This window comes from Gavialis gangeticus, unplaced genomic scaffold (genome assembly GCF_001723915.1).
Source record: "Gavialis gangeticus isolate Ggan-Ray unplaced genomic scaffold, GavGan_comp1, whole genome shotgun sequence".
In the NCBI taxonomy this organism is placed as follows: Eukaryota; Metazoa; Chordata; order Crocodylia; family Gavialidae; genus Gavialis; species Gavialis gangeticus.
The window spans coordinates 68,102,645-68,113,999 of record NW_017729030.1 but is presented as its reverse complement, the minus strand read 5'-3'; the positions used below and the strand labels follow the sequence as shown (position 1 = coordinate 68,113,999).

The following is an 11,355-nucleotide window of genomic DNA, read 5'->3' as shown; positions in this document are numbered from 1 at the left end:
GCTCTTCCGGGCGGCTCCGGGCACCATGGGGCGGCGAGCGGGGGGCTGGGCGCTGCTGCTGCTGCTGCTGCGGCTGCTGGGCGCGGTGTCGGCGGGGGCCGCGCCGCTCTGCAACGTGAGCCTGGACAGCGACCCCGACCTGCGCTGGCTGCCGGTGCTGCAGCGCTTCGAGCCAGAGCTGCTGCTACACTTCTTCACCCGCGTCATTGAGTGAGTGAGTGAGTGAGTGAGTGAGTGAGTGAGTGAGCGAGCAGGGGCGCTGCTGCCGCCGCGCCTCGGGGAGGGCGCGTCCCCGGCCTCTCCCGGTCCCTCGGCATCAGGAGCAGCGCTGTGCTTGGCCTCGCGGGGGTGGGGGAGCGGGGCTTGCTCCTTTCAAGTCCGAGCACTTGAGACTTTGTGCGTCGAAAGGAAGCAGATGCTGTTGTGACCCCCTCACCCCCAGAGCTGCCCTCAAGTGGGGGTTTGAGGGAGACGAGGACGCTCTACAGTTTTCCCCTAGCTGCAGGCGAGTGGGAATGTGTTTAACTTGACTTCTGCTCAGTTGAGAGGGATTATTCCACCACAGTAAATGCAGTGGGCAAAAACCTGTGAGGTCAGATAAAGCTGGCTGCTAAGGTATTTGTTTTGTTTTTTAAAGCCATGTTCTGTTTTGGGCTAAGCAGAGAGGCTGTGCTCATAGATCATAGACGTTTGGGTTGGAAGGGACCTCAGCAGATCATTGAGTCCGACCCCCTGCCCTGGGCAGGAAGGGGCACAGGGGTCAGATGACCCCAGCCAGGTACATGTCCACCCTCCTATGTGGACTCAACAACTAGCTAATGCTATACAGGGCTTGTCTGTGATTACATCAAAAGTGTGATTAGCTACTGTTTGCGTGTCTTCCAGTGAAACCATACCGAAGTGGGTCCACGCTATCATTCGGCCGTTAGCAGAGGAATTGGAGTTCTTCGTCCCTCAGCCCTTTGCAGGAGAGATCCAGGGAATGTGCAATGCCCTGGGGATGAGTGTGGGAGATGGGATTCTCCTCAATCTGGCTTATGAAGCCACTGCGTAAGTATCTAGTCTGTTATAGAAAGGAATATTGAAGTATCTTGGTGCAGGACAGCCTCATATTAAACACTTAGTATTAAAATTGCTTAGTTTCTGCCTTGAATGTTTGGTCTGATTCCAGCTCATATGTTCAGTTAGAAAGTTTCCACTGATTAGGTGTTGAGAGTACTGGTATGGGGCATGAAATGATGTCATCCAACTTTTAATATTCTGCAAAAATAATGCACTCCAGTCTTAGCTTCAAACCTCAGAACAGGAAGGACCAGCTCTGTACATTAGAAAAAAAAGCCTGTCCATTTAAAATCTTGTTAGTTTGGTTTATACAATTAGAATTCTAAATGACTTTTTATCATTTAGGCTAGGTGTATCAAAGATCTGGCCCTGTGGAGCTCCTGAAGGAGTTGTGGGGGAGGGGTAGAGTGAGCCAAATCCCTGCATACAGAGCCCTAGAGCTGTGCTAACCCCTGTGACTCCCTGAATCTGCTTACCCTACCATTGGAGGTGGATCTGGATCTAGCCCACAAGGCTCTCTGCTGTCTGGATCTGGTCGGAAGGGGCCAAGAGAGTTTGACACCTCCGGTTTAGGTTGTTGAATTTCACTCAGAAGGAACAAGGCCTTGCCTGCCGTGAGTTTTATTTTAGCATGTTACGTAAATTTTTAAAAATTTAGTCCGGCAATTCTCAACCAGGGTGCTGCAGTACCCTGGGTGCCTTGAGATCCCTTTACGGGCACCCTGGGATGTCTCAAAATGTTAGCATTGTTAGGTATGCAAACATGATTCACAAAATAAACCCAGACATTTCAAATAGGAATCCACAGTGTTGAAAACATCTGACCTGTTACAGTCTTTCTGAGTGCTTTGCAATAGAAAAACTGCTCTGTTATTTTCACTCCTTTTGGCTGTGGAAAAGTCAAAGAGCAAGAATTTTCCGAGGGGTGCCTCAAACATTGATCTAAAGCAACATTTTTCTGATTGTCAGTTTGAAAATTTTTCAGATTTTTATTAATTAGACCTCATCCAAGACAGGAAATTTTTGGAATCATGAACATTCTCCTAGATGGGGAAAACCACTTTCTGTCTAGTGTTATCCCACATATACTGCTCATTACGCACTATGCAGTATAACCCCATCTGTATGTGAAGGTACAAAGAAGCACTCTCATACCCCTCCATATCATTAATCATCCTTGTTGTGCAAGTCCTTACCCACTCCCCCATTTTGGAGTTTCCCTTGTTATTCATCTGCTGTGCCTTGATGTTCAAAGTAAAAAACAGAAAAAAAAAGGAAGTGTGATGTTTATCACAGTCAGTGATAGAACTCTTTCCTCCCCAGGCTCCACCTCCCCTGTTCCCTGCCCTTACCGCACCTATACGGACTCAGGCCCTCGATCTTTCTGGATATCTCTTCCTCATAAAATACACCGGGTGGTGCCAGGCTATTAATCAGTCATTCTGGTAACTTGTCCTTGGGAGTAGCCAACTAACAATTTCCTTCTTGCTGGCTTATCCAACTAATGAGCTGTTTTATAATTCACATGTTAGTGAGTCTGACCACCTGTTCACCACGTCAATTGGTCCTTATTGGTACTTCCCCAATCAACAAATTGTCATCACTCAATTAATCCTTACTTATACTTCATTGGTAAAGAATCATCACTCGATCCTTATTTATATTTCATCAAATAAAGAGTTTTGTCATTGTTCATTCCTTATTGATATTTCATCAGTTAAGGAACTCTCAAGGCACCAGCTTATCTTCACTAAATTTATTTAGGACATGCCAATTTACAAGTCATTCCCTCACCGCCTCCCTGATCAATTAAATTGGTTTACCCTACCACCGTTGCCAAACCCCTCATTTTTTGACTCAACTCTGTTGTCCCCTTCCCACAACAGCTCTCGCTGCAGCTTCTCTGATAGAGGGGTTTATCCTCTTACTGCCTGGCTTTGTCCCCAGCTCCAGCTCCCAGTCCTGACTCTGGCTTGGTCCCTGGCTCCAGCCTCTGGCTCTGGCTCCTAGCACTGTCCTTGTGTCTCCACGCAATTTGTACAAGCTCTGCTGATCTCATGCTTTCCCCTCTCCGGGGGATCTGCATGTGTGGCAGTAGCCCCTTTTAGCTTCCAGCAGAATTCCCGGCAGTCAAGAGCCTACTCCAGCTGCATGTGGCAGCGTGCTGCCCCAGCTGACCATTTCAGGTGGAGCCAGTCTTCAGGTGGCTGGTTATGCATCTCTGAAGTCTGTACAGCAACCCTTTGGCCCTGAGGTGAGTCTCTATGCAAGCTCTGGTCTGGCTGGGTAGACTATGGGCCCATCATTGGCCCATGACAGAAAACAATAAGCCTCCCTTAAGAAGGGAGGCCACTGAGGACACGTGAACTGAATGCTTGGGACAACAAAAAGGAAAACCAGGCACAGGAGTGAGGTCACAGGCAAATAACTAGGGATTCAGAAGGGGAAATTCCACACCAGCCAGCACCTACTGCCCCCTGAAAGAGTCAAGGGAGCCTGTAGTTGCCGATCAATGAAACTGCCTGGAAATGTGAGCAGGGTATGCCAGAAAGACAGCGCCACAGGTGCCCAGGTTCCCCTTGGCCAAAGCCTCCTTCTTGGTCTTATAGATGGCCAGCTTGGCCAGAGCCAGGAGGAGGTTGACCAGGATGTCCCAGGGCTTGGAGGGGTCACAGACTAGAACTGCATAACAAAAAGGGTGTGGGGAGAAGTGCAGTGAGAACCTCAGCAGGAAATTCTGGAGGACATGGAAGAGGGGCTGCAACCTGGTATGCTACAGGTACAAGTACAAATGACTGGATGCAGGCAAGACCTGGTCTACATGTATGCTGAGGGTTGGGGCTAGCAGGGCAGTCTCTCCTTGGCTGTCACCAGGGAAAGAACTCCTGCCCAGGGGGGGCCCGGGATGCTGGGTTAGTGAGGGTTTATACTCTTGCAGAGGTAGAAGGCTGCTATATGTTGGTATTTATGTTATAGCCCAGGGGCTTGTGTTTATATTGTGTTTACCAGTGGTTTGCAGATGAAGCTATAGGGAAGGTGGAGGCCCCATTAGTGTCTAGGGGGGCACTTGACTGCCGTGATCCCTGCCAGAGAGAGGATCAGGGCTTAAAGGCTTAGTGAGCCACAGAGGGGCCCAGTGCCCAAGAGGGACACAGCCACAGAGGGGCTATGGGCTCAATGCCTAAAAGGGACAAAGGAAACTAGTGCCTCAGAGCCAAGTCCTATTCAGTAGGCCTAGGCTAGCAGGCCTAGCTAAATTAAAGGGCCAGAGACCGAGGTCCCAACAGAGGGACAATATGCTGATACCACGCTCCATGCCATGCAGGTGTTAAAGGGGCAGTTTGGAGCCACACAGTTAGCCCATAAGGCTTTGAGTGCCCTACTGGGCACAGTTGATTGCCGAGGCCCAGCCAGGGGTCTGGGGCCAGTATGACTGGGGCCAAGCAATGGTCCATGGGCAGCCTCCCTTTATATTAATTTATAATCCATCAAGGTGTGGCAGGTGAGATGGGGGCGCATCCTAGGTGTAGAGTAAGGCATGGTCATGGAGCCACCAGGGGGTATCATTGCCACCCCTGGGGCCCCAACCTGTTACAATGACCCTATAGTCCATACAGAGGACTGAGACTGGGCGCCAGTTCCTCAGATCGTGGGATGCCCCCTTTTTGGGCAGCGAGGTCAGAACGGCCCTTCTGCATGACAGAGGGAGGTCCCCATCCCCTTCAAGGTCCAGGCCAAGGACATCCTAGAAAGGGCGATAGAACTCCACAGTCAGCCCCTTGATACCCAGTGCTTTTTTGGTGGGCATCAGTTGGAGGGCATTCAAAAGCTCGGCCAGGGTGCAAGGATCTGATTCTATGACCCATGAGCCGGTCCCAGTCCTCCATACTGATCTATGCTAGTTGTATCCAACTAATGCTGACACTGGCCAGGTCCTGTGAGAGAGACTGCCACAGGTCAGTATGGATGACCTGTGTGGGGGTGGTATATGTGTGAGGGGCTGGGGCTGGAGGCGAATCACAAAAAGATGAACAGGGACACACACGAGGGAAAGGGAAACCACATTGCTGGCTTATTCAGTTGATCACAAAACACCAGAAGAGGGGGAGTGGAGCGCAGGACTAGCCACAGGAGGGCAGACACAGGGGTTGCTGCTGAAGCAGCTAGCAAGCAGGCAGGTGTTGCTGATGGAGGAGCCTCACTGGTGTGTCAGGATCCCCTCCAGCACCTCCCTCTCAAGCTGCGTCCTGGCTTCCTCCGTCTGTTGTGAGTGGCTCTGGGTGCAGTTACAACAAAAGGGCTGAACATGCACTTTCCCCACATCCCGCCATCTCTGAGCCTAGGGGAAGGCCAGCCACTGCTTGCTCCAGGACAGCCAGAACTCCTGGAAGGCTGCCACAGTGTAAACACAATGTGATCAGTGAACCTTATAAATTATACAGTTAAGCACTCAAGTCAATGTTAAAGTTGCAAGTGTCATCTGAATTCCCTTTCTTCTATATACATTATAGTACTATATACATTATACAGTAAAAGCTCTGTTATCTGGCACAACTGGGGAATGGGGGGGTGCCGGTTATGTAAAAATTCTGGTTATCTGAGGCAGATAATACAGGGGGCGGAGGAGGGTGGCGGCTGCATGTGGAGCAGCGGCAGCACAGGGTGGTGGATGGCAGTGACAGCAGTCACCACGTGCAAGCCTCCCCCTGCATCCGGCTGTAGAAATTTATTAACAAGATCATAAATAATAGTGTAGCTTCTACAGCAGACTCAGCCTTCAAGGACAGGCTGATAAGACACAGGCCTAGTCACCTTGAAGCCTGAAACAATCAAGAATGCAGGCCCCCCCTCCCCCCATTAGTTAGCATGCAGCCAAAAACCAGTTTTGAAACAATTAAGAGTTTTCCCACACTGACCTGATATTCACAGAGGAAAATTCCCACCTGCGCACGCATCTTGTCTGTAAACTATAAATCGCCTCTAACAGTTTTATTCGGGGCCTCTGAGTTCGCTCAGGGTGCCCAGCATACTGAATAAATTTTGAGATTGACAGTGACTCTGTGTCTTTAGGAATAGCTCCGCAAGGGCTCACGAACTCCTCAACACGGCCAGCCGGAAATTCTGGTTAATAGAGTATTCCGGCTAGCAGAATGCTGGCTAACACAGCTTTTACTATAATGCAGGACCATTTACTGTTCCCTCAAACATGTACTATATTTCTGCAACCCCTAATAAAAACATACAACTCCCCTGTATCATAGGGTGTTTTGGATATTGTTCCTTGTAGTTCTGTGTGAGCGTTTGAAATGGTTTTGGGAATTCCTTTGGTTAAGGCAGGGGTGGATCCAACCCACCAACTGACTGGATGTGGCCAGCAGCTGCCCCCACAGCACTCCACCTGGGGCAGAGTTACACCTGCTCCTGCCAGAGCAGGCCTTGCTAGGCTTCCACCTGCTGGCCCAGGCCCCAACCAACGCACCCAGCTTCCAGCAGGTCTGTTCCTGGTGCTGCTCTGCTCTCCTCGCCTCCAGCAGGAGCCCCCTGACTAAAGCTTCTTCCCGCTTGCCCACCTGGAGTGGGGCAGGAGGAGGAGCTGGAGGCGAGGGGAGCAAAGCAGCACCCAGCTCGCTGAAGCTGGACTAGGAACTGCCCTGCTGGAAGCTGCATGTGTTAACCAGGGCCCAGCCTGGCGGGGCTGTTCTGCTCCCCTCACCTCCAGCTGCAGCTCGTCCACATGCTTCTGCCCCTGCTGTGCCACTCTGAACTGGGGGAGCTTCAGCTGGATGGCTCCTGCCTCGGCGCACATGGCTCCAGCTCCAGGTCCTGCCTGCCTTCCACCCACCCAGCACGATGAGCAGCCACCTGCAGGCTGGCAGATTGGGTGGAAGGCAGCCAGGAGCTGGAGCCGCCCAGCCGAAGCTTCTCCCCTGCCCAGACAGCACAGCACAGCACAGCAGAGCAGGCAGCTCCTGCTGGAGGTGAGGGGAGCAGAGCAGCACCCAGCTGGCTACAGCTACACAAGTAACAGCTCTGCCAGAAGCTGCATGCTGGCCAGGGCCAGGCTGGTGGGCTGCACCCCCCCCCCCATACACACATCCCTCACACCCCCATAGGGCAGGCCATGCAGGGAGCGAATCAGACTTGCACACCTATCCCACTCCCAAACCCTGCCCACTCAAAGCCCCATAGGGAGCTTTGGTGAGTTGCTTGCGGGGCGGGAGGTTCTGACCCGGCCCACAACAGCTTATTAAAACTCACTATGTGGCCCTCTGGCCCAAGTAATTGCCCACCCCTGGGTTAAGGATTACCTGTGAATGCAGGGGCCTGGATTGAGGCCAAGGAGGCCCCTTCCAGTTCCATGTTCCTATACACCTTTCATTGTTCTGTCTTTCTCTTTCCTTTCAAATACAGCATCAGTGCTGCACTGTGGTAGCTTTATTACCATTGCCACAGGGCAATGCTAGGGAAAGAACAAGGACCGCAGGCGAGAAGGAGGTCTGAGGGAAAGTTTGCAGATAATGTAAACTTGGATTATTTATAGTTGTTGTGGGAAAGGGAGATACCTGCTTGTTAAAAGTGACCTCCAAGTTCCTATGGGCAGGAATTCTGGTACTGGACTACAGTTCTGGCTGGGTGGACTATTTGTACAAAGAACTGCACACAATACAACAATATGCAAGATGCGTATGTAAATTTGTTAAAAACAATTGCTATGGTTTTTACTATTTCAACAGTAGTATGTGGTCATGTGATTCAAAGTCAATATAAATTTATTGTCATATTCTGACAACTGAATGCTTCTAATGTAACTGTCAACCTTTGTAAGGCAGTTTATTTTCTTCCAATTATAGCTGTTTTATTGTGTGTATATATAGTACGCTATTAAGGCTCTTCAGAATTTTTCAGCCTCATTCATCTAGATTAATTATTGAGAAATGTCTCCTCATTTTTTTAAAGTAATTTCTTCTGGATTTTTTGTTTGCTTCCAGTTTCTGTACCAGCATTGTTGCCCAAGATTACAAAGGAAACATTTACCATGGCCGGAACCTGGACTATGATACTGGTGATATATTACGCAAGATTACAATTGATGTGCAGTTTATAAAGAATGGGCAGGTATGGTTTGTGTGTGACATCGACTGATGGCATTTTTTATGGCAGGGGTGTCAAACATCTGGCTGCACAAGCCAGATGAATAACGTAGGGCTCCCTATAGGCCCTGTGAGTTGTGTGGAACTGGTCCACTGGATCAAATCTGGAGTGCAGAGCTGTGTCACCTCGCCCACAGGCCTGGAAATTTGGCAGTGGGATGAGTGGCAACAGCATTGTCCTGGCTCTGGGAGCTGTGGCAGCTGTGATCATCCTGCCATCAAATTTCCAAGGCCCTCAGGCACCCCCATGGGCCAGGTGACATGAATCATTGCTCTGGATCAGTTTAGTAGAAAGTCACAGTCATTAATTTTGCTGCCACTCACCCCTTTACCAGATTTCCAGCCCTGTGGGCCAGATGACACTGCTCCATGGATCATATTAGCATCCCTACTTTCTGGGAATGGCATATGGCTGTACATGTATTTAAGCAGCTAGATTTGGTGAATCATCTATGCAGGGCCTGATAATAAATTACACAAACATTTGCTATTTGGAGTTCTTCACCATGCAGGATGACAGGTCTTATTATAGTATCTCGGTACCCTAGTATCTTTCTCTAGGGTTGTATTTGTAGATGCATTTCCTGGATACAAGGTTGCTAGCAAGAGATTGAATAATTGGTTCAAGTTCAGAGTAAAGCTGCAAAATTCATTTGGGGCTGGGAGAAAGCTAATCTATTAGGAAATCCTGATAGAAAAAAAATATGTATTGTGTAGTTAAGGGATAATACGTGTTTACAAATATTAGAAGGATGAAAGCCACCTTTTAGTGCTTTTAGTGATACTGCATTTGGGAAGGGTATAACTAGGATGTAATCGATGGAAATTGAGAGAAGGGAAGGTTAGGGCTGGATTTCAGAATACTCTTTCTCACAGCATAGTGTATTTGGCTGAAGAACAGCCTTCCAAGGGGAAGTTGGAAAAACAGTCACTGGTGACATTTAAAACAGGGAGAAAATACTAGAACATGTACAGGAAGGATCAGGTGGAGTAAGGGATGGGGAAGCCTTTTGCAGACATTATGTTCAATGGCCAAGGTTTGCATTAAAAATTTTAAATATTTTACTGAAACTAACTTCTCAGATTTAACTCACTAACTCAACATTTCATAGTACTTGGATTCTAATTACTAAATGACATGGAGTAGACTTACATTTTTTGATATCTCCTCCCCAGAGGAGGACAGATAGTATATTTGTGTACTTTTATTGTGTTAATTTTTCAAAGGGCCCACAGTGGAATTATTATTTCCTTCTAAGAAATAGGTAGAATGTAGGAGACTGTTTCACAATATGATTTGCATTAAAAAAATTCTGTCCCATAACTCTGGTATCCTGTACATCTTTGATTTTCAGGTAGCATATAAGGGCACTACCTTCTGTGGCTATGTTGGCTTATGGACTGGACAAAGTCCACACAAATTTACAGTCTCTGGTAATGAACGAGGTAAGCCAAGCACACTGCCTATAGTTAATGCCAATCATTGTACCATGCTTTAGGGTTATTGGTTGTAGCCATGTTGGTCGAAGGATATAGGCAGACAAGGTTCTTTGGGTAGATGTGATATCTTTTATTAGACCAACTAAATAGTTGGAAAAACATTTCTTTGTGAGCTTTCGGGCACAAACACCCTTCTTCAGGCATAGGGAAAGTCAACTAAGTCAACTTTCCCTATCCCTGAAGAAGGGCGTTTGTTTCCAAAAGCTTGCAAAGAACAATTTTCCAACTATTTAGTTGGTCTAATAAAAGATACCACATCTACACAAAGAACCTTATCAACCATTGTACCAGTGCATTGCAGTAGTTTAACTTCCCAGTTGTAAATTAAATGGTAGACCATCATTCGTAAGCAGTTCAGTGGAGGGGAAAATGCAGCCATCACCCTATGCTCCTCACCTTTTCCATAGTGGGACAAATGTACTCTATTTCATCTGGTTTTGTCCTTGTTCTACCATACTGCCATACAAAGATGGCAGCCACTATGGTGAAATAGGCAACCTCTCTAATCCTCTGGACATGAAAGTACATTATACCCTTTTTTGTCCACTCTGGGTGTGTCTACATGTTACCGTGTGACTATTTTGTTACTGTGGCGTGTGCTATGGTGACATAGTGATCATGTGAATCTACACGTGATCACTAGTTATGTCGCCATAGTGGCACGCTCCCCACTTTTAGTGCATTGCTACGGCGATATAGCAGGGAAATCTTTGTGTGCACCGCCCACACTGCGAACATGGGAACAATGGTTGACAAGGTTCTTTGTGTAGATGTGGTATCTTTTATTAGACCAACTAAATAGTTGGTCAGACCCATAAAAAAAAGATGCATATGGCAGAATGGAAAAGAATAATGACAGCACATGGAGGACATATTTATCAACAGGAGTTATATGGTTGTATGTTTCCCTTTTATTTTTTGCAGATGCTGGTGCATGGTGGGAAAATGCAGTAGCTGCTTTCTTGAATCGAAATTACCCAGTCAGCTGGCTTATCAGAGATGTAAGCATTAGTTTTTTTCCTCCCTTTTCCACATGCTAGAAGCTATTTGCAGACTACAATAACAGCGTTTGTCTTGCCATTTGCATAGAAAATGACTTGGCTACGCAGGCAAGTATATAACTTGTAGAGATGAGTATTCTCTAGACGGGGTGGGCAATTATTTCAGCTGGAGGGCTGCTTAATGAGTTTTGGTGAGCTGTTGAGGGCTGCAATGGTAGCCCCACCCTTTGGCAGTTGCCTCACCCCTGGTCACCATCTTCAGACTGGGAGTCCTGCCCTCTAACCGCCAACCATTGCCATTGGAAGTTCCTCTATCTTGACCCCAGAAGTACTCTCTTTGGGAAGGGGTTGCCATCTTGGAACCAGAAAAAAAACCAAATTATATACTAAAAGTCAAACATCTACTATATCATATTTTAATTTTATTTCAAAAAATATTTTGTCCTGATTCATGTGTATTTGCCTAGTGTATATAGAGGTGATTGCATAATAGTTAAAAAATAAAGTCTTAGACTGGTGTATTGTGTGTGGTATGTGTGTTGGGGAGAGTGTGTGGGGTGTGATTAGTGTGGGTGTGTGATGGTTTGGGTGTATATGTGTATGATGGGGTGTTGAGTTTGTGAGGGCATATGGTTGTGTAT

At 47.7% G+C, this 11,355-nt stretch overlaps 1 protein-coding gene across 2 annotated transcripts in view; it reads left to right on the top strand.

Moving 5' to 3' along the window:
* NAAA (N-acylethanolamine acid amidase) overlaps positions 1 to 11,355 on the top strand; it is a 29,954-nt gene continuing 18,599 nt past the window's right edge. For both annotated transcript variants that reach the window (XM_019522323.1, XM_019522324.1), the window contains exons 1-5: positions 1 to 210; positions 886 to 1,050; positions 8,052 to 8,178; positions 9,569 to 9,659; positions 10,638 to 10,714. In XM_019522323.1, the coding sequence (XP_019377868.1) occupies positions 26 to 210; positions 886 to 1,050; positions 8,052 to 8,178; positions 9,569 to 9,659; positions 10,638 to 10,714 (645 nt within the window). In that variant the 5' untranslated portion in view covers positions 1 to 25. The remainder of the gene's footprint in view (positions 211 to 885; positions 1,051 to 8,051; positions 8,179 to 9,568; positions 9,660 to 10,637; positions 10,715 to 11,355) is intronic.